This window comes from Leuresthes tenuis, unplaced genomic scaffold, assembly GCF_036924035.1.
Source record: "Leuresthes tenuis unplaced genomic scaffold, fLeuTen1.0.hap1 SCAF_6, whole genome shotgun sequence".
Taxonomy (NCBI): Eukaryota; Metazoa; Chordata; class Actinopteri; order Atheriniformes; family Atherinopsidae; genus Leuresthes; species Leuresthes tenuis.
This window is the reverse complement of record NW_027325360.1, coordinates 11,399,739-11,421,038: the sequence shown is the minus strand read 5'-3', so window position 1 is coordinate 11,421,038 and position 21,300 is coordinate 11,399,739. Positions and strand designations below refer to the sequence as shown.

Sequence of the window (21,300 nt, the reverse complement as noted above, 5' to 3'; positions counted from 1 at the left end):
ATCCAAACACAACAGGAAGTTGATAACAGACATGTTGGTAAAATGTTAATTGCTCCTTATCTCTCTCCAGGCATCAAGTAGCGCTGGAAATCTTGGAGTCCTTATTCCAGTGATTGCTGTGGTGAGTGCTTCAGATTAATTCTGTGCCAGTGCTTGCAGTAGAACACTCACACAGAGCACAGTTCCTACAGATGAATCCAAAGTGTCAGTTAGGTTTTAACTTTATGAACAAATATTTACCCAGTCAGCTGCACTACAGGCATCTGCGTTACAGGTTCACTTTGGCTTTTACACATGATCTTTAGAGATTACATTTAAAGTAACATTCAGAATTTAACTGATATACACTGTATGTTGCAGAAATAGGCTTACCACAAATGCTATCTTCTATAATATTGGCTTAGCAGTAGTTTTGAGTATTTACATTCTAAGTTACTAGATAAGACTATATAATCTTCATTAAAAGAGAGAGAAAAAAGCCAAAATGTAATGTAACAAATTGAAGTTTTATTCACAGAAATTCCTGTTTGTTTTATGATAGTATTTATGTATTTTTGTTACCCATTTTTTATGACGTTCATTCTTTTTCTTTGCAATCACGGTAAAGTATTAGTGTAACAACAGTTGCATAATGTCATTTCTGAGCACATTTCCCCACCAGCCTTGTTGTAAAGGATGAAACATTAACAGACAGATAACAAACATCCAGTGAATTACTCAGACAAACTCAGCACTTTGAGTAATATGTAGAAGTTTAAATGTTCAGTAAGATACCACAGTAGAAACACTTGAAGACACATGAAGACTCCTCAGCTAGTAAGCCAGTAATGTGTCTGATGTTCTGTGAAACAGGACTGGACATGTAACTTGTCATTGATAGTTTAGCTGTTCAGTTTTGAGAGGGATTGACCACCCGGCCTATAAACACGAGGCAGTTGGTGCGGTGCTCATAGATCAGGAAGAGGAACGGATGATCCACAGTGAAGCGAATCTGAGAGGAGAGTGGCATGAAGCCCACTTGGGTCAGAGCAGCAGCTTCTGTTCCCTCTTCATTCACAGTGATTGTTCCCTGGTGCTTCAGCTGCGTATCAGAGCAATAGAAATAGTTGGGATTACTGAATACTTCTGATAAGATACCCAGGCGGCTTAGTGACGGACTATACTGTTATTTTGCTGTTCCTTTCTTTGTATGACTGATTTAGTTTTACTCACCCAGTTCATGGCAACTTTTGCAGAGGTCATTCTAGTGAAATCTCCACTTTCCTTGAAGATGTCAGTGAGGCCCATCTCCTTCAAATTTTCAATCAAGTCATAGTTTTGCTCCAGTTTAAAACGAGGAAACGAAACCTCACGGGTCCTGAAGGAAGACATAGAATAGTGTCCTCATTATACAACTTTTAAATCACAGCTAAATCCAGACATTAACCATATTTCTCCCCAAACCATGAACCACGCAGAATTTTTCATTCCAAAACTTGTTGCGCAACATTGGCACTTTCTCTTAGGTATAGCTGTAAAGAAAAAGTTTGTGAATTTCCAGAATTTTTCTATTGATTACTTATAAAATGTGGTCTGAACTCCATCTATGTCACAATTATAGACAAATACAGTCTGACTAATCTGACAAAACCTGCTCACAGTTGCTGTTTTTTCAGTCTTTATTGAACATGTTGAGCAATTGTTCACTGCAGGCTGGGAAAAAGTAATTGATCTGAAAGTCTTTAATAAGGTGGTTGCTGTAAAAAGGCCGTTCTACAACATTTAAAAGTTGACTTACTTTTTCCAGCCCTAAAATGATGAGTAAATGTGCTAAGTAAAGAGTGGAAACGTACAGCTGTAAAGGTAATAAGTAATCAAAGCTTTAAACACTGTCATTCTGCTGAGAATGTTTTCTGTTGTGTGTTGGGGGGGAAATGCCTCTGACCTGTTTGTCATGTTTTTGAGCCACTTGTTGACGACAGTTGGTGAGAGCTCCTGCTCCAAGGTCCTCATACCAGTGATCTTTCTGGGCAGGGCAATGAGCATGCTGATGTTTCCTGTGTATGGGAGCTGGAAATAAGGAAGTTAACACCAATGTTATGCCGCTCACTTGAATTATTCCTGGACCAGCGTGGATGGCTGTCAGACTTCTCTGTGAAAATCAGCGTAAAGCCTCCCACCTGTAGGATGTCGCAGTCCAGTTCATGGTCGGCAGCGGCCAGATAGTTCCCCTTGTTGGTCATCATAGGCACACGTACATTTGTCTTTTCATTAACTCGAAAGTTGCGGTAGTAAGTCATTTCTTTTGGGAATTTCTGTTCCCACGTCCCTATTTATGCAAACAAATGTGACCAAAGAAAACTAAGACCAAAGACTGAAATCAGAGACATCTTCTGTCATTTTATTTCACTCACCTTTGAAGTACAAGTAGTTGAGTAGCATCAGGACCATATTTGGATCCACACTCTTCAGAGGTTCCCTGATCAGCCCTTTGGTTAGTTTTTGTATGCGACGGTTGGCCTTATGAAGGAATGCAGGCTCTCTGAAGTCCACCGACTGCGGCTCGGCAAAGTAATAAGCTTTTGTCTCTGCACGGAAGGCGTCTTTCACCGACACGTCTTTTTTTACGTAGACATCATTTACAGAGCGCAGCGTGTAACCAAAGTTCCTCCTGAAGAGCCTGTGCGTCAGCTTTCTGAAAAGCTTATGCACAGTTGTGTTGTCATAGTGATGGCTAGCATTAACAAACTCGGCGAATCCGAGAGCTGTGTAGATTTGATCCTGAGTTTCAGGTCCTGCACCCAAAGACATCATCCCCATAGCAATGGAAATCCCAGCGGGTGCCAGCAGGATGTTGTCGGTCTGGTTTACATCGTTACGGAGACTTCGATAAAGGTTAAAACCGAAGCGGGCGTTCACAATGTTGAGGCGTTGAAGGCGAGATCGGCCATGGAACAGCCGGAGAAGTCTGGCTCGGCGAATCTTTGGGTCGGAAGGCTCAGCAAAGATGTCAATGTCTGGGGCTGGCGTGGCAATATCATCTATCTCATCTCCCTCTCTGAAAAACAGCAACAAATTCATCATCTAAACAGTTGATGTTTTGAATTTTGGCTTTTATATACTTGATTACACACATTTTATAATATTTGCCTAATAGCCTGATATTTATTGAGTAAAAAATGTTAAAAACTGTCTCTCTTTGGCCCTCCATCACCAAGTTTTTTTTTTTTTAGTTTTTTTACTTATTCATAGTATGCTTCCAGTTATTTATATCCAACATTGAGTTATGCATTATTTAATCCAACTCAAGTAAAACCACTAAAACTTACATGTAATCATCACTGCCCGCAGCCAGGATCTTATCAAAATCAATGTAATCTTCATCCTCAAAGCCGTCAAAAACTAGGTCGTTAGTGACGGTGTTTGCTTTGTGGAACTCCAAAGGAATGGCCTCTACATCCTCTACACCACCTGGTTCTAACCCTCTGGGGTTCGGTTCAGGGTCGCTGAAGTGAGTGCTGAGCTCTTTGATGCCAGCTAGGGATGGACTGGCCAGCAGACAGGCCACAGAAATGACAGTGATGACCCACATCTTAAAGACAGAGGCAGAAGAAGTAGATAATTACTACAACTCAGTCAATGATCTTATCAGCATTTAGTAGATTTGATTGATTTAAATTCTAATAACGCTATACAATACAAGATTCAACAGCTGTCTGTTAGAGGTAGCGGTCTGTAAAATGTCTTACCTTCACTGTGTGCTGGAGGTAAGTGCTGTATTGCTTCTGTTTGTAGGACTAAGAATACAAAGCTGAACTTTGATGCGGGCTTCTCTTGAACAAATAGACCAGATCAAACAGTCCAAAAAGTCCTCTGACTGACTAAAATCTTTAACTCTTCACAATTCAGCTCCTCTCTTATATTATGTGATACAGATTAACAGTTTGAAGGCCACAGGTCTGCTAACAAATCTTTTGTATTTTTTTTTAATCTAATTTATATGTATTTCTTTATTTTACACGTGTCCAGCATTTTTTTTTATAAAGAATTAAAGCTATTAGTATATGAATGAGCTGCCCTTCTTCATCCTTCAGTTTAATATTGTGTAATAGAGCATGTATGCTCAACATTTGTCACCCTTTTTGATTGTTTCTAACTTACAGTTGACTCGGCGCCTTCCGCCAATCAAAGAGGCCAAGCCCCGCCTCCAGAAGCTGTTCAGAGACTTCTGGTTGTACTCCGTGGTCATGGGTTTTGCTGTGGAGGGATCAGGTGAGTGAGAGATGAAGTAAATTCAGGTGTTTCTCATGTTTGTAAAAGGTTATGCAGCTTCGTGCCATATTATATTATATAAGATGAATGGCCACTGATATTACAGTTTCATGACTGGAGTTTGCTTTAGTAGCTTTTGATTTTCCAAACCACTTCCATATTTCTTGGCAAGTGGGTATAATACAAATATTATAAATTTTACATAAAAAATGTATTTATGGAATACTTATAGGTTAAAATAACCTACTCAGAACAGATGCATTCTTTACATCTTTTTTTCAGGGCTTTGGCCAGAGGAGTGGTATGAAGGTGTGTGTGAGATTGCTACCAAGTCCCCTCTCCTCACCTTTCCAAGTGGAGAACCTCTTCGTTCTGAACTACAATACAACTCGGCTCTGAAAAATGACACCGTGACACCGGTGCAGTATTAAAAATCTAGATCTGTTTTTCTTGTACTGAAGTAGTTAGTTGTTAAGACTTCTTAAAATAGCAGGCACAGGTCTCACTGTTACTATTTCCTATTCTCCAGGCCGAGTTGAGTGAACTGCGGACAACCATCAGCAATCTCCTCGACCCTCCACCTGAAGGATCTGCCCTCATTAACAAGCTTGACTTTGCCATGTCAACATACCTGCTCTCAGTCTACAGATTGGAATACATGAGGTCAGCTCCACATCCATAACAAATAGGAAGACATTCTTATGTTTTGTCTCCACAAATTCCTCAATATATTGTCATTGGAGTGAGCAGCGCTTTGATATCTCTATTTCTCTTGTTCTCTGTCAGGATGCTGCGATCTAATGATCCTGACAGGTTCCAGGTCATGTTCCGATACTTTGAGGTCAAAGCCATCCAGAAAGATAAATCTGGTGAGGGTTTTATGCCTGAACGCCTTTGGGTATCCTGTTCCCCAAAGTCTAATTCACTTATCAGTTCCATTTTGATCCTCGCAGGCATGCTGCAGTGCATTATTTGTGTTGGTGATAAGGTATTTGATGTCTTCCTTCAGATGATGGCTGAAAAGGTAGGTAGCATAGTTTCTTTGAGTGGCAGCAAGAACTATCTAAAGGTCTTAACATTTCCTTAAGCATAGATTTCATTCGTTCGCCGGCAGAGGATAAAAAAAACTGTGTATTTTTCATGATTTTAGGCAAAAACCAAAGAACACGAAGAGGAATTGGAGCGCCACGCTCAATTCTTGTTGGTTAACTTTAACCACACCCACAAGAGGATCCGTAGAGTGGCAGACAAATACCTCTCTGGTTTGGCTGAGACGTAAGTTGCATTCAATCAATTAGCTTGTCTGCCTTCAGTGTGTTCATCACTTCTTATGTGAATCCCTCTACCTTAACCAGATTCCCCCATCTGCTTTGGAGTGGTCGAGTGTTGAAGACCATGCTGGATATTTTACAGACACTCTCTCTGTCTCTAAGTGCTGTAAGTATCAGGAGAGTGGCTGTGTAAACAACCCAGTACCAGGTTGTTGGCCTGTGTCTCTTTAACGGGTAAAATACAGAGTTCAAATAAAAAGAGCATGTGATTAAATCTCAGTGTTGAAATATTTTCTAGGATACACTTCAGCTGCAACAAATTGTGCACATTTTAAATTTTTTTTAGGACATTCACAAGGATCAGCCATATTACGACATTCCAGACACCCCATACAGGATCACTGTTCCCGACACATATGAAGCCAGAGAGGTGAGTGTGGACTGGTACTACAGTTGTGACCACTGGAGGGCAGCATAGTATAAGTTTTAAAGCAGCTGTGACACTTGTCCTCATTGCTTTGTGAAATCCTTTTTCAATCACAGAATCCATTTATCTGCCAAATTAAACCATTAGATTTTTATTAAATTTTGTGGCAGATTTATTGTTTTTCTTATCATATGTTATATAATAGAAATCAATAAGAAAGAGAAAACATTATTGTAGCATTTTGTGAAAATATATTTATAAATATAAATATATTTTACTCAAACTAAATGTCTAGCCCTTAATTTCTTCAGAAATGTTAAATACTTGTGTCCTTGCAGAGCATTGTGAAGGATTTTGCTGCTCGCTGTGGTGAGATCCTGAAAGAGGCAATGAAATGGGCCCCTTCAGTCACAAAGTCACATCTACAGGTCTGTTTCTTTACCTTTTAGTATGAGAGATGGCCAGCAACTTGTTGTTTTTATTATTATTATTGTTTTAGGAAGTTAAAGTTTTAACTTTTACAGAGATTTGCCACATCCCTTCTATTAATGTTTCTTACTTTTTTTTTCTGACCGTTTTTTTTGTATAAATGCAGGAGTACCTGAACAAGCATCAGATCTGGGTATCAGGACTGTCCCAGCACACCGGTCTGGCCATGGCAACAGAGAGTATACTGCACTTTGCAGGCTACAACAGACAGAGCACAACACTCGGCGTGAGTCACAGATGCACATTATTGCATGTCTGCATACAAAACTTCACACAGAGCCCAGTTATTGAACCTAAGATACCTAAGATACCTAGGTAAACCTAAGATATTAGATTTACCACAAAATGATGTACCCAATTAATGGCAAATCCTATCTACCGATCATATTTAGGCATATTTGAAAGTTGCTGAACACATTTCAGTCTAACACTTACAATGCTGCACAGTGTTATAAAATATAAGTTTAGTTTCTGTCATAAGGCCTGTTACAATTTTTTCCTTTGAGCTTTGGAGAAGCTTCACTTCTTGAAATATGGACACAGGAGTATTTTCTTAAACGGGGAACGTTCTTCTCACCTTAAAACTACAGTTGTTGAACTATCAGTGGCCCTCCTGGCTTGCTGATTTGGTGCTCATTAACATTTGTCCAAAATAATTGCTTTTTAACAAGACAATTGTAGCTGCTTTGTCGAAGCCTTTGCAGTTTTGAGCTGAAGCGTCTTGATACTTTTATACATGTTTTATTCTTTATGAATTCTGCACAGTTTCTCTGTAAACAACTGGAATAGATCTGGTTGTTTACAGTTCCATATGTTTATGTGTGCACGCTTACTAGTCTGTGGGACATTATTTTGCTTGCTGTGCATTTATTCTTGTTCTTGGCCTTGCATTCTGCTATATCTGTCTTTTGATTTGCTTCATTTGTTATATTTTGTCTTTAATAAACTGCACCGAACTACCTACCTGGTTGCTTGGCTGGTTTACGGATTTGGTGGTTACCTGGTTACTTACCTACAATGGACGGGTGGGTTGGTTGGCTGGTTGTCCATTTGGCTAACTGGTTATGCTGATGCTGTCCTCCACCATACGACCAACTATAGGCTGCTTTCCCTCAGGTTGGTCTCAACACTGAATACAGAGACAGGGCTCAGCCATGATACCATCACTTTGTATCTCACTTTCCTGGCTTGTGATTATTTGGCCCCAAATAGTACCTAGATTGTGTTTTCCCGTTAGACCACCCAGCTGACAGAGAGACCTGAATGTGTGAAGAAAGACTATTCCAACTTCATGGCATCACTCAACTTACGAAACCGGTACACAGGAGAGGTAAAGTGTGTTCTGAGATACTTTATGGACTTTATGGACCTAGACTCTCTGCACAGTGCGATTCACCAACCTGTTAATGTGCTGTTTAGGTGGCTGGTATGATCCAATTCTCAGAGGCCACTCACAGCCAGTCAGACCTCAAAAAGTTGATGATCCATCAGATGACCAGTGCTCTTGACAGAAAAGACCCAGAGGCCTTCACTCAAGCCATGTTCAAGATGGCCGCCCTGCTTATAACCACCAAAAGTAACAACCGGCTCTGCCTCATTACATCTCATAGTTAATGATTTTTAAGGTATAGTGCAAGTTGCTTTATTTTATAATTCAATACATTGTGGTAATTTCTGTTGTTTTTCAGACTGCGATCTACAGCTGCTGCACCATCTGTGTTGGTCTCCACTGAAGATGTTTACAGAGCATGGCATGGAAACTGCGATTGCCTGCTGGGAATGGCTCCTGGCTGCACACAATGGGGTTGAAGTGCCAGTATGTACATGTATCACTTTCCTAAAGTTGGATTTAAGAAATATGTTATTTGAATGTATGGTATAATTTGATCTAATAGATCCTCTCTTTTCTATCCTCTTAGTTTATGCGTGAGATGGCTGGAGCTTGGCAGATGACAGTGGAGCTGAAGATGGGTTTGTTTACAGAGACTCAAGTTGAAGCTGGTCCTCTTGCAGTCTCAGAAGAAAGTCAACCTGCACCTTGTGCTCCTGATGTAGTCCCTCACTTCCTCTGGATAGAGGTCAGTGACATAAACTACCAGTCCATTTTCCATTTATTGTTACTTGTCTTGCTATCCTGTTTTATAGCTAAAACTTTTTTAAGCTGCAGGATGCAGAGATCATATAACTTGGTATCAGTAAATTACACATAATCTGGTCCTGCTTTGAAATCTACAAGGATGTAATGCTGCATTATTGATGTTTGAAACTGTTTGCTTGATGGTTGAAGAATGCCAGAAGACTTTCCATGAAAAAGTACCCATTGTGTCTAGTATAGCTGATAGAAATGTAACTTACCATCTGCTAAAAGTTTACCTTGAATTTCACTTAATCTTGATTTCATGTATTATTTTCAAAAAGCCAATAATTTTAAGTGTTCACCGGTCAGAGGTGTGTGTCATTAGGACTTATTTCATCAGGACCACAATCCCTGTTAACTTTATATGAGAAAATATGTGCAATGCATTATGTTTGCTTTGTATTGCGTTGCTCACGTCTCATCTAAATGAAGTTGAGTGTCTAGAATACTACGTAGAAATGAGGAGCATCCACCATCAGCTCACAGCATCTTGAATCTCTAATTTTTCTCTCTTATTTTAGCCCCTTAATGATGCACCACTCAACCGTGCATTTTTCAGAATGCCTTCGTAGACAAATATCATAAGTCTCATCTCTGTAATAATTTTTCCTGCTCTCCCTCCAGTTCCTGGTGCAGAGGTTTGAAATAGCCAAATACAGCAGTGCAGACCAGGTGGAGATTTTCACTACCATTTTGCAGAGATCTCTCTCTCTAAGTGTTGGAGGATCTAAAAGCAGCCTAAACCGACATGTTGCTGCCATTGGACCAAGATTTCGGTATTGCTACTTTTTTCATAGAGTGGTTAAATATTGCACCAAACAGCAGTAAGAAATACTAAATCATAAACAAATATACTGTATTGTCATCTTTAATTTGTTTCAGACTACTTACTTTGGGTTTGACTCTGCTGCATGCTGATGTGGTGACAAACGCCACCATCAGAAACGTGCTTCGGGAGAAGATCTATTCCACAGCTTTTGACTACTTCTGGTAGAGAAAAATCTAATCTTTTTTTCTTTGTGTGTTTGCAGAAAAATCTTCTGTTTTTAGTGAGATTTAAAGGTCCTTTTCTGTCCACTCACATCTTTGCTGTATCTGTTTTTGTGTAGTGTCGCTCCCAAGTTCCCCACTCAGACAGATAAGAGGCTGAGAGAAGACATCAGCATAATCATCAAGTTCTATGCCAGCCTGCAATCTGACAAGAAGTATCTAACTGCCAATCAGCTGGTTCCTCCAGGTAGAATGCTCAGAAATCTGTGACCTCGTCTCTCACACAGGCTTTTGGTCTCAGTTGTTATCATAAAATGTTTCTTATTGTTTTTTTATTATACTTTAAGGGTATTTATGCAATAGAACAATAAAAGATGGCACGTTGACCTTTATTCTTTAATTTTGGGAATACATAAATAAGGAATTTGTTGGACAGATTTATGTTATTTTTGTTTGTCTAGATCCCCAAGACATGTCGGTGAACAGCTTGTCTGTAATGGCGGTGACAGACAGCCGCAACAGTCTCGATGCAGCGGTAGGCCAGAGGCAGCAGGTTGCTCAGGGATGGATCAACACCTACCCTCTTTCGTCTGGGATGTCCACCATATCCAAGAAATCGGGTAAAACATGCAGAGTACCATTTATTGTAAAGATTGTCACAGCAAAACTTGACCTCCATTTGCTTCTTCTGCTCACATGAAATGGGTCATTTTAACGTCATACAAACCAATAGATTGCTCATGTTTTTCTCTTTGTACTGTTTCAGGGCTTTCAAAAAAAAGCAACAGAGGTTCCCAGCTTCACAAATATTACATGAAACGCAGGACTCTGCTACTGGCTTTACTGGTATTTTTTACTTTTTAAACAACTCTTTACTTTTACAAACAAGTGGCAGTAAGGAGAACAGCAGAGAGGACTAATACATGTAGAACATCATTATGAAAGTGATGTTCCTTGCTAACCCTGTGCTTTCTTGTTCAGGCCAGTGAGATTGAGCGCCTCACAATATGGTACAACCCGCTATCCACTCAGGAGCTTGCTATTGCCACAGAGCAGTCGGTGGAGACCAGCATTGCAAACTGGAGATCCAAATACATCAGCCTGACAGAAAAACAGTGGAAAGACAATGTCAACCTGGCCTGGAACATAGCGCCTTACCTCGCCCTGCAGCTGCCTGCCAGGTACACAGAAACTAAATGCATCACAAGTTTTTGTCACCTTGAAACATTCAACATTTTATCTAACAAAAATGAAATTGAACTTGAATAATATTGTACAAGTTAAACCAGCTGTAACATAACATACAAAATACATAACATTAATGACTTTTTACCTTTTTATTATTGGAAGAGCTAAATGAAGGATACTTAATTTCACTTCGGCTTATGCGCCTTTATTTTAAAACTAGCTGACGAGAATTATAGTTACATCACCTCACTATGAATGAGACAGCACAATTAGTCTCTTCATAAGAATGTCCGTGCTGTAACAATCCAATGCGTTATTTTACCCTTTTATTAAATGTGCATACCAACAAATCATCCATCCACAGGCTTGGCCTATACTTGGCAGAGTTTAGCTGATTGTTGCTGTTGATCAAATATAAGTGTTGTGTGATTTTAATCTGAAGAAGTCTTCTTACTTTGAGCTTTTGGTATTATCTTTTAGATTTAAAAACACAGAGTCTATTGTGTCTGAGGTGACTCGTCTGGTGCGAATGGATCCAGCAGCCGTCTGTGATGTTCCTGAGGCGGTCAAGGTGAGATGATCTGCTCGATACTACAAACCACCAGCAGTTGTGTGTATTAGCTGTAGAATATGGATATTTAGGAGATTCACAGGTCTCTGGCATGTGTATAAAAGGGAAAAAGATAAGACCCAAAGTTTGCAATAATGAAAATTTCCTTTGAAAAGGTAGTCAACAATTTCATATGAAGATGTTGAACTGCGTTACAACATGGAGAAACTTCACAAATATAACATCAAAAATACAGTCAGGATAAGAAAATGATGTATAAATGCATGCACCATATATGGAGAGGGGAGGAAATTAATTTTGCATGTGTAAAAGTATTCAATAAAGTTATTAGTCCACTGAAATGAATGAAAGAGTTTCTTTGCCCCGTGATTTCCGTGATTCTGTTGGGATACGCAGAGGTCCCACAGACCCAGTAAAGTCCCAGACATTCAAACCATCAAAAAATAAATCACACTATAGATTTCAGACAACGGGAAATTATTTTTGTTGCATAAAGAATCATAACAGCTATTAGTCATTGCAAAAAAGTGATTGTTTAGAGTTACTACTGTGGGCAGGAATGATCTCCTGCAACGTTCTGTGTTTAAAGCGGAGCTGAAGAAGCCTCTGACTGAACACACTTTGTTTGATCACAATGCTATGTAGTGTGTTTGCAGAATTGTCCATTATGTTGAGAAACTTTTGCTAAGTGCTTATTTGCATCCCTCCAGGAGCTCCAGAGCAGTCCTTTGTATCTCATTTGATTTCAAATGGACGATTGACAACTTTCATGTACACATTCTGTTGAATTATTATTGCAGCAAATTGTCAGAGCATAACCAGCTCTGATCTCCCTTCTAATCCATTTTTTTTATTTTCTTCCTCTCTATTTGACTTTTTATGTGCAGTCCTATAGATATGTTGTGACTTTAACCATTTGCATGCCTGAATATACAACATATTGAACCAATACACCCCTTAGTAGCCATAGACTCATTCATACACTTATGTTAATGGTCTTCCCTTCAATGATAACTGGGCTTTATTTGAGTCCTGTGGATTCATTTTCCTCTGCATTTTAGAATTTATCTCAGATTTTAAACTGATTTGTTCCTCTAACTACGTCACCACTACTGCATGTCAGTCAGGTTGCAGCAAAAGTTAAACATAAGAAAAAAGTTTTTGCCACTTGTAGTTGTCATTTCATGTGTATTGTCACACAAGTAATTATTTTGTTGTGGAAGTTTAATGGAGTTCTTAGTTCTGCCTGATTGAGCTCTTAATGAGCTCCATACGTGTCTAAAGAAGAGGCAGGGGACTCGGAGCACAGCTGTCCCCAAAGAGCATGCTAACTCAGCAGATAATCTGCTTTGACATCTTCGACTTGTTTATCCCACTCACTTTTTGTAGCTCATAAACACAGCCCCCCCCCGGAGGCTTGTTAACACAGATCAACAACCATCAGATCTGATCCTGTGATGTACGTTGAGAGCAATGTATCATGCCACTGACCTAAATGTTGACTAAGATTAATGATTTTTTCAAACTTTTTTTCTTCAGTTCCTGGTGACATGGCATACAATCGATGCTGACTCTCCAGAGTTGAGTCACATTCTGTGCTGGGCCCCAGTAGACCCCCCAACTGGACTGTCCTACTTCTCCTCAATGTACCCTCCCCACCCCCTCACCGCCCAGTACGGGGTCAAAGTGCTGCGCTCCTTTCCTCCTGTACGCACATCTACACTTCACATATGGACAATGAATTATCGTCATTTTGCAGAAAATATTATTTTTCTCTCTGTGTTTGAAATGATTTTTATTCACATATATGTTTCTAGGACGCCATTTTATTTTACATTCCTCAGATCGTCCAAGCCCTTCGTTATGACAAGGTAAGTCCTATATTTTCTGAGGCTGCAAAAGCTTTTCAAACTCTCTTGTGTTGCTTTGGTTTTGAGTTATTTTTTTCCCTTTTCATCCCATCGTAGATGGGCTATGTGAGAGAGTACATCCTGTGGGCCGCTCAGAAGTCTCAACTGCTGGCTCACCAGTTTATCTGGAACATGAACACCAACATATACCTGGACGAGGAAGCACACCAGAAAGACCGTAAGATATTCACCCGTGTGACACATCAACAATACTATGTGGGTGCTTGCAAATGTTAAAAACCAATGATCTTGTGTCATTTTTACCCACAGCTGACATTGGTGAGCTGCTGGAGGAGATGGTGGAGGAGATCACTGGCTCTCTCTCTGGCCCAGCCAAAGACTTTTACCAGAGAGAGTTTGAGTTCTTTAACAAGATTACCAATGTTTCGGCCACTATCAAGTAAGAGTGTTCATTACTTTTTAAAACTTTTTTTTTTTTTTAAATCCATTGCCCCTGCTGCAGCTGTGGCTGAAGGCATATTTTCAGGTTGTTCATTCATAGCTCTGCCCGTTCTTGTAAATGTCTGCTTAGACTCTATGCTTAGAATTTGAAGATCAAAGTCACTGTTACCCCATTTCCACTAACATGAGCTCAGCACTAATTTGGGGCTTGTGCTTGTTGACTCAGTTCAAAACTTCCCAAGAACAAGTTTGCTTCATCACTGGTCAGAGGGTCAATATAGAGACACGTCACTGTGTCGCTTCATGATAAGTGTGTTCCAACATTGGTTTCATTTCTTTTGAATATCCCTATGGTTTTTATTATGAGCTTCTGTTGTATAAAACACTGCTAACTGGGACTTTGTCCTCCTCACACATTGTTTGTCTAGTTGATAATCAAATTATATCACCTACAAACAGCAAATCGGTGTGTAAAAGCTGATAACAGTGCTGACCTACATTTATACACAAGACAAATGAGCTTACACAGCTGCTTCAGCCTCACATCCATGACAAAACTTTTTTCTTTATTTGCTTTCTATTTGACTAAGCAGACAAGACACCACACTTTATGTATATTTTAATTTGGCAAACACAAAGTTTTTGTTGCTCCTGGTAGTCACCATTATATTCAGAAGGAAAAGCCTGATACTGCACTAGTTTTTAGTTATTTGACGGTTGAAAGGCATACGCCCATAAGCCAGCAACTGTAGTGGAGCCAGAGTTTTCGAAGTGCAAGTGAGAACAGGAGCAGTTTTGAGGAACCTGGAATGCCTTAAAAACATTTCTACAAAATGAAGGTGCCCTTTATTTCAACAGTGCCTTATAGCCTTTTTACCACATGACAAAACCTTGATTCAATTCTTTTGTCCTTAATCTATAATTTTTATTACTTCTTATCATGTATTAGTACACATATTTTGATCTATCCTCCATCTCACAATATCTTAATCAATTAAATGCTTTCTCAATAGCTGATGTAATATAATATACTTTTAATCTAATCTAAATCATGTACCGTATTTTCTTCACCATAAGGTGCACCTAAAAGCCTTAAAGTTTCTCAAAAAACGGCCGTGTGCCATATAATCCAGTGCGCTTCATGCATGCACCGGATTCCAAAATCTGTCACGGATACCGCCATTTTGAATTTACCGCGGGGAGCGCCAAGCATTCATCGGGACATTAATTCCCCTCCGCTTCACTCACCGCTCTCCCTTCGCGCCACTCACCGCCACGTTCACTTTTGCCGCGCCTCTTCGCGCTCGTACATTGGAAAAGAATGGCAACTGGCCACTTCTGTCGTTCGCTTTGCGTTGGGTGTGAATCCAGGGTCAGGCGGATCCCAGCCATTCACACTGAATGGGGCGAAGATTGTATCGAGCTCGTACTTAGCGACTGAATCGTGTCATCATTAATGCTTTTTGCCCATGTCCCTGTGAGTGCCTGTTCTTCAGTCTGAGATGGGTGATGCAGACCGATGTGCAGTTTATAAGTTTATAAGTGTAAAAACGACTTACGATTTTGTCTTTGACCGTCGGACCATTTCCCGCTGACACAGGGACGTAATACATGCACTACGTGTGCTGGCAGCGATAAACCAATCAGAGAACATTAGGTAATACGTACGCCTTATAATCAGGTGCGCCTTATGTATGGGTTAAGTACAGAAATGGACCCCATAATTGAGGGTGCGCTTAATAATCAGGTGAGCCTTATAGTGCGCAAAACACGGTAAATTGAAATGAAATAGAAAACATGGGAATCTATGGTTTAGATCTTTTCCAAAGACCTGAAAGTTATTATTACTTCAGTGTAACTTCTGTTGAGCAGAACCCTCCTGGCAATATTCAAGGTGTTTATGAAGGGATAAGTTTTCCCAAGATGTTTTGTTCTTTTTACTGCCACCAGTGTTCTGCTCTCTAAATCCCTTTGTTGTTCATTAATTCAACTATTGCTTGCTCCTCTGTCAGTTTGATTATGCACCGCTCTGGAAAACTATGCTGCGTTGCCTCTGACTACCTGTCCACCCGTGTGAACACTCGGCAGCTGTTTTCTGACAACCTTCCATACAGAAAGTGTTTTGCCAGCCCACTAGAGGGTGACAAATTCCCCTTTGCCCTCATTACAGCACTAATTGCTACAAACAAGGGGACAAACCTCTTGTGTAGCCTGGCTTCCTCTCTTTATTACTCCCAGTGATTCTTCTCTGTGACCAACAGCAGAGCCTGGCTGTCAATTATGGTCTGAAGTCATTCAGCAAGAGGCACATAGATGCAAGAGTGGAAAGTCTGTACTCAAGTTGTTTTTGTCTGCCAGACCGTTTCCCAAAGGGGAGGAGAGGAAGAGGGCCTGCCTGGAAGCCATGTCAAAGATTAAAGTCCAGCCAGGCTGTTATCTTCCCAGTAACCCAGAGGCCATAGTTTTGGATATAGACTACAAGTCTGGGACTCCCATGCAGAGGTGGGCCTCAAAACAAAAAACAATTTATATGAAAAATAGCAACGAATATGCAAAAGACTCACTAAAATGTACCTTTTATTCACATTGTGTGTTTCCCTAGTGCTGCTAAAGCTCCATACTTGGCCAAGTTCAAAGTTAAGAGATGTGGAGTCAGTGAGCTGGAAAAAGAAGGTACTGTTAGTTATAAAAGTCTCCTCCAAACATGTTTACAGATTAATTCAAATGCCCCTTTTTTGTGTAATAATTTTTCTCCATACTGTATACTGGTAAACCTCGGTAGATTCAATTCTTCTGAATGTTACATGTGTCTTAACCTCTTCCCTTCAGGTCTGCTGTGTCGCTCAGACTCTGTGGATGAGGCGAAAAGTGAAGAAGAGGCCAAGAGAATCTGCTGGCAGGCAGCCATCTTTAAAGTTGGAGATGACTGCAGACAGGTCTCGGCATCACAATCCCGATCATCCACTTCCCACTTCAAATCCATCATAAATCTTTGATCTATTTTATCCCGATGGCCCTTCCTTTAGCGTTTGCTTGTTTGTGTTTGCAGGACATGCTGGCTCTGCAGATCATCAGCCTTTTTAAGAACATTTTCCAGCTGGTGGGCCTGGATCTTTATGTGTTTCCTTACAGAGTGGTGGCCACAGCTCCTGGAGTGAGTTCTTATAGTACTAAACTACTTCCTCATAGGCTTTCATATGGCAAAAAACTTGAACCTGAGCTCGAACAGTTAAACATTCAGAAATGTACCACCTGGAGCTTAACCAAATGAGTTATTATTCGAAAGCTGGGAAACACATTTAAAGAACTAAGACATGTCAACCCTAAACCCTGCTGGACAAGACAGTCACAAAGACTCCCATGGTCCAGATTTGATGGTTTATTGTTAATAGACATTTCCAAGTTGTGCGAGCAAAACTTTGTCTTTAACGCTAAATCACCTGACATTTTAGCTTGGAAGTCCACATAGCTTGTTTAGAGTTAGGTGTTATAGTGAAGATAACCTCTCAGTCTTGAAGTTTGATAACATTTGCTTGTTCTTTGCCACGGCTGCTAATCTTAGCGCTGCTAATTTGGGAGAACTTCTGAGATGAGTCAGGCCTCTGCTCTGTGAACCCTCACCTCCTGAGCTTTGGCACTGTTTGGTTGCAGTTGCTGTTGTAATAACACTAAACTGCAGTTACATTAGATTAGATCCAGGCCAACATCATTCTGGTACACAACCTGCATGAACGTGACATGTCTCCACCAAACCAAACATAAATTGTGAACCGAGATATATGTCAAGGTTCTGCGTCATGTCTCAGGTCTTTGGATTTATCTGGGCCCATGTGAGCCTCTATCAGACCTAATCAAGACCAAAAACTGTCTAAAAGTGAAGATATAGCAGTCGCCCCTGCTATGCCCTCTTATTTTTCTTTTTTCCTCTGTTCCACCAGTGTGGAGTGATTGAGTGCATCCCGGACTGCAAGTCTCGTGACCAACTTGGGCGACAGACGGACTTTGGCATGTACGACTACTTCAGGAACCAGTACGGAGATGAATCCACACTCGCATTCCAGAAGGTAAGTCCCTAATATCACAACCTCACACGGGCTTTTTCCACATCATCCCCTTTAAAATGATACTATATTTATTTACGTAAAAGTATTATTCTACTATTTTATCTGATATACCCTCCAACACTTGTCTTCAGGCACGGTACAACTTCATCCGCAGTATGGCAGCTTACAGCTTGTTGCTCTTCCTGCTGCAAATAAAGGACAGGCACAACGGCAACATCATGCTGGACAGCCAGGGCCACCTCATCCACATCGGTGTGTATCGTGTGCAATTCCACAACATGTTTTAGACTTCATTGCAACTTGATTATTGATCAGAAACTCTAGCATATTCTCAGTTCATCAGAAACCTTTTAATTTAATTTGTATTTTTTAGATTTTTTTTTATTTTTACCCAATTTTCTCAACAGTCTCAAAATATCTCTGATCCTCAAAAATCTTACGCTGTCATGTTTTTGTTTTTTTTGCATGTGTGCTTATAGACTTCGGGTTCATGTTTGAAAGTTCTCCTGGTGGGAACCTTGGGTGGGAGCCAGATATCAAGCTCACTGATGAGATGGTGATGATCATGGGTGGGAAGATGGAAGCTACGCCTTTCAAGTGGTTCATGGAGATGTGTGTAAGGGGATACCTGGCTGTCAGGTGAGTACGTAGAGAAACTGAAGTAACTATGGACCACACTGTGAAGGTGTAGTAATAATAACCCCTGTTCCTTTGGTAATTCAGGCCCTACATGGATGCTGTGGTCTCTTTAGTTAACCTCATGCTGGACACTGGCCTTCCCTGTTTCAGAGGACAAACTATCAAATTGCTCAAGTGAGTCACACATTTGTTTGACATAGTTGCATTATTGCCCTACTGTGACAGTAAATCAGCAGCTGAGTAGATTGACGTCATTTCCTATTGTCACTAATAGCTTTTTTTTCCCCCCACATCTAGGCAGCGATTCAACCCGGGCTTGAGTGAGAAAGATGCGGCTTCCTTCATCATCAAAGTCATCCAGAACTGTTTCCTCAGCAACAGGTTAGTACCTTGTAGTTTTTTTCTTCTTCTTTTAATGTTTGCTCCCAGAAAACAGATGTCTGATTGCATCTTTTTTTATTTTTGTTTTAACAGGAGTAGAACCTACGACATGCTCCAGTATTACCAGAATCAGATTCCATACTAAACGTTTGTGCCTAAGCATGTGCATATGTTGGCTGGTACATGGTGTGTATGTGTGTGAGTTTGTGTGTGTGTGTTTTTGTTAAATTAGCCACTGCAGATTTTTAGACGTTGTCCTTTGTGTTTTGCTTTAGCTTCTTGTTTCCTCACCAAACATATTTCCTTCATGTTATGTGTCTATTCCCTTATTTATTATGTTTATGCTGAAATCAATGTTATTCTTAATTATTCTATTATTGCACTAGCATCTTGACTTTTGTGTACCTGGAGGAATAACTCTTGGTAATCTGCACGTTCAGTTTGTGCCAATTTTTAATAATGTTTGTAAATGTGGAGTCTGTTGAATTGTAGATGGGGTTTGAAATGTAAGTGGATACTTGAAGTAGCTGAAGTAGACCGGTTTCAGTTCTGACCAATGTGGCCTATTCTGTCATCCTGTACTTGACTGTACTACTGTGCTTTTGTTATTAATTGACCACTCAGAGTCCTTTGATCTATGGCATGGTACTCAGCTTGTATTTAACAGTGAGACTTTACTGTATAGATGTGGGTTATACTGTCTGTATTTTGGGTTTTATTTGTTTCCAGTTTCAATGGGAGAAATGATGTACACAAGTTGTGGGACACTAGGGCTGAGTTTTGTATATTCAGTATCGCCAAAGGGGACAGGAGAATCATGCACTTAAATCCGACTTTTCTATTGTTTAAGGGAGAAGTTAAGGCAAAGTTTAAATGTTGGGCAGTTGCATGAAGTTAAATGTTAACTACCATGTAGCTTGTGTCCAATGTGGCTCTTGTTGAATAAATCTTCAGTAATCCAAAGTGCTGTGCTCCATGTCCATAAGCCTTCATGTAATGTTACTGGTTGTAAAGATTTGGCTTCTCTTTGTATATTTATATCCATGATCCATATTCTGTATCTTTTCTATCTTCATGCCTTTTGAATGAGAATGCACACTATATGAACTCAAATAAAGATCTATTAACTTGAAAACCCCTGTTTTTTTCCATTATTGTCTCATAAAATATCTTTAAGTGCTATATTTGACAAATTACCGCTGAAATGTCTTATTTTGGGTGTTACGGAGAAAGAATTTACAATTTAGCTGATTATGATTTTGTCTTTTAATTGGGGTAAACATCTGGAAGAGCAGAATTTGCCATTAAACCCAAAAGCTGATTTGAAATACAGATATTTCGTTTGGAATGAGGGGACATGACAGTACAAGTAAAAAAAAGTGTTGTTTGCAACAGTTTAAACCCTATGTAATTGAAAATTGTAAGAGAAAAACGTTAGATGTCTAGAAATTTGATCCCAAGGTCATGAATAGGTATAATCTTCAGCACCACAGCTAAAGATCCAAAAATAAGCCATATTTTCTATTGGCCATAGCTCATTAGAGACGCAGAGGCAAAGTGGAAAATGGTCCTGTAGTGTGGGGGGGTTTGCACGGACCAAAAGCCAGCATTCTTGATGGTATGGGGGTGTATTAGAGCACATGGAACATGAAACTTTTGCATCTGTGAGAGCTTTACAGGTTTTGGAGTTTTTTTCAGGGAAAGCCTTGCTTATTCCTGTAAGACAACGCCAAGCCACACCCTGCTTGTATTATTAGATCATGGCTCTCTTTTAATTTTATTTTCATTTGCCTTTATTTAGCCAAGATGATATAGAGTCTGTTCTGCCAGGAAGTCCTGGACATGATGCCAGTATGAAAACAACAGTTTCATATTGAGAAATTGTTGTTTGTCCACTAACAATTACAGCACCACCAACAACACACACACCTCTGGAATTCTGAAAAACTGGGGAAATATATGCTGGTTAACTAAATCCAAGAAACATTTCACATGCAGTTAAAAAGCTTTTTCAAGACCTGCAAGTTTTCTTCAGGGGAGTTTGTAAAAGGCCCTTGAAGGCGTGTAAAGAGCAGATTGTCTGTAAATCGACTGTATTTTAAAGCTCAATTCATGCATGAGGATCATAAAATGAGAAAGCAATTTTATTAAGCTCTAAGTACACTCCTGTAATGAGCACTAATTGGCAAGTGGACCTCCTCTTGATTTTCAAGAGCCAAAAAGAGGTCTACTTACCTTCTTACTCTGAATTTTGGTTTGTCTCAAACAATCTGAGAAAAATCAATGTATCGTAAAAATATTATAATTTCATTTTCTCTGTTGATTTTTTTAAACATTTATATTTCTTACAGAACACTGATGTCTGCATCATTTTAGATTTTGCATCAAAATACTGAAAGCTTAAAACGGGTGCAAGATAGGGAAAGCTTGGCAACTCCATATACTCCCTGAGGCAAAGGTAAGAGTGGAGGATAATCTGTAAGGTAAAGTAAAGTGTGAAACACTGAAGTTCCCTCAGTGAGTTTAATTTGAAAGACTTTGTATCCTCTTCTTTGTACTGTATGTTTTGATTTTCATGTG

The 21,300-nt window shown here is 39.8% G+C and overlaps 2 protein-coding genes across 3 annotated transcripts in view; one reads left to right on the top strand and one right to left on the bottom strand.

Annotated features, from left to right (window-relative positions):
- Positions 1 to 19,855, top strand: part of LOC140309635 (phosphatidylinositol 4-kinase alpha-like) — a 28,221-nt gene extending 8,366 nt beyond the window's left edge. The window contains exons 19-55 of one of the 2 annotated variants that reach the window (XM_072387566.1): positions 71 to 121; positions 4,143 to 4,251; positions 4,534 to 4,670; positions 4,781 to 4,914; positions 5,038 to 5,120; positions 5,205 to 5,275; positions 5,402 to 5,526; positions 5,607 to 5,688; positions 5,869 to 5,952; positions 6,288 to 6,377; positions 6,545 to 6,664; positions 7,540 to 7,554; positions 7,676 to 7,768; positions 7,858 to 8,014; positions 8,127 to 8,254; positions 8,358 to 8,516; positions 9,200 to 9,351; positions 9,458 to 9,565; positions 9,685 to 9,812; positions 10,027 to 10,185; positions 10,332 to 10,411; positions 10,547 to 10,746; positions 11,234 to 11,324; positions 12,864 to 13,031; positions 13,142 to 13,195; positions 13,292 to 13,412; positions 13,505 to 13,634; positions 15,995 to 16,138; positions 16,239 to 16,309; positions 16,466 to 16,572; positions 16,686 to 16,790; positions 17,575 to 17,700; positions 17,832 to 17,952; positions 18,180 to 18,339; positions 18,424 to 18,513; positions 18,637 to 18,720; positions 18,814 to 19,855. In XM_072387566.1, coding sequence (XP_072243667.1) covers positions 71 to 121; positions 4,143 to 4,251; positions 4,534 to 4,670; positions 4,781 to 4,914; positions 5,038 to 5,120; positions 5,205 to 5,275; positions 5,402 to 5,526; positions 5,607 to 5,688; positions 5,869 to 5,952; positions 6,288 to 6,377; positions 6,545 to 6,664; positions 7,540 to 7,554; positions 7,676 to 7,768; positions 7,858 to 8,014; positions 8,127 to 8,254; positions 8,358 to 8,516; positions 9,200 to 9,351; positions 9,458 to 9,565; positions 9,685 to 9,812; positions 10,027 to 10,185; positions 10,332 to 10,411; positions 10,547 to 10,746; positions 11,234 to 11,324; positions 12,864 to 13,031; positions 13,142 to 13,195; positions 13,292 to 13,412; positions 13,505 to 13,634; positions 15,995 to 16,138; positions 16,239 to 16,309; positions 16,466 to 16,572; positions 16,686 to 16,790; positions 17,575 to 17,700; positions 17,832 to 17,952; positions 18,180 to 18,339; positions 18,424 to 18,513; positions 18,637 to 18,720; positions 18,814 to 18,865 — 4,089 coding nt within the window. In that variant the 3' untranslated portion in view covers positions 18,866 to 19,855. The remainder of the gene's footprint in view (positions 1 to 70; positions 122 to 4,142; positions 4,252 to 4,533; positions 4,671 to 4,780; positions 4,915 to 5,037; positions 5,121 to 5,204; positions 5,276 to 5,401; positions 5,527 to 5,606; positions 5,689 to 5,868; positions 5,953 to 6,287; positions 6,378 to 6,544; positions 6,665 to 7,539; positions 7,555 to 7,675; positions 7,769 to 7,857; positions 8,015 to 8,126; positions 8,255 to 8,357; positions 8,517 to 9,199; positions 9,352 to 9,457; positions 9,566 to 9,684; positions 9,813 to 10,026; positions 10,186 to 10,331; positions 10,412 to 10,546; positions 10,747 to 11,233; positions 11,325 to 12,863; positions 13,032 to 13,141; positions 13,196 to 13,291; positions 13,413 to 13,504; positions 13,635 to 15,994; positions 16,139 to 16,238; positions 16,310 to 16,465; positions 16,573 to 16,685; positions 16,791 to 17,574; positions 17,701 to 17,831; positions 17,953 to 18,179; positions 18,340 to 18,423; positions 18,514 to 18,636; positions 18,721 to 18,813) is intronic. The other variant, XM_072387567.1, reaches the window with a different exon arrangement.
- On the bottom strand, positions 488 to 3,836 carry serpind1 (serpin peptidase inhibitor, clade D (heparin cofactor), member 1). The gene is made up of 7 exons (XM_072387568.1): positions 3,729 to 3,836; positions 3,309 to 3,571; positions 2,394 to 3,037; positions 2,160 to 2,308; positions 1,925 to 2,049; positions 1,213 to 1,357; positions 488 to 1,081 (listed from the first exon to the last, which is right to left on the bottom strand). The coding sequence occupies exons 2-7, from the start codon at positions 3,569 to 3,571 to the stop codon at positions 890 to 892; spliced, it is 1,518 nt and encodes a 505-aa protein (XP_072243669.1). The 5' UTR covers positions 3,729 to 3,836; the 3' UTR covers positions 488 to 889.
- Positions 19,856 to 21,300: the final 1,445 nt, after the last annotated feature.

Excerpts from the sequence above, each read along its gene's own strand:
- serpind1 (XM_072387568.1), bottom strand. The coding sequence starts at position 3,571 with ATGTGGGTCATCACTGTCATTTCTGTGGCCTGTCTGCTGGCCAGTCCA. Across the intron at positions 3,038-3,308 it reads GCGGGCAGTGATGATTACAT|AGAGGGAGATGAGATAGATG; the intron begins GTAAGTTTTAGT and ends GCTGTTTTTCAG. Across the intron at positions 1,082-1,212 it reads CAAAAGTTGCCATGAACTGG|CTGAAGCACCAGGGAACAAT; the intron begins GTGAGTAAAACT and ends TCTGATACGCAG.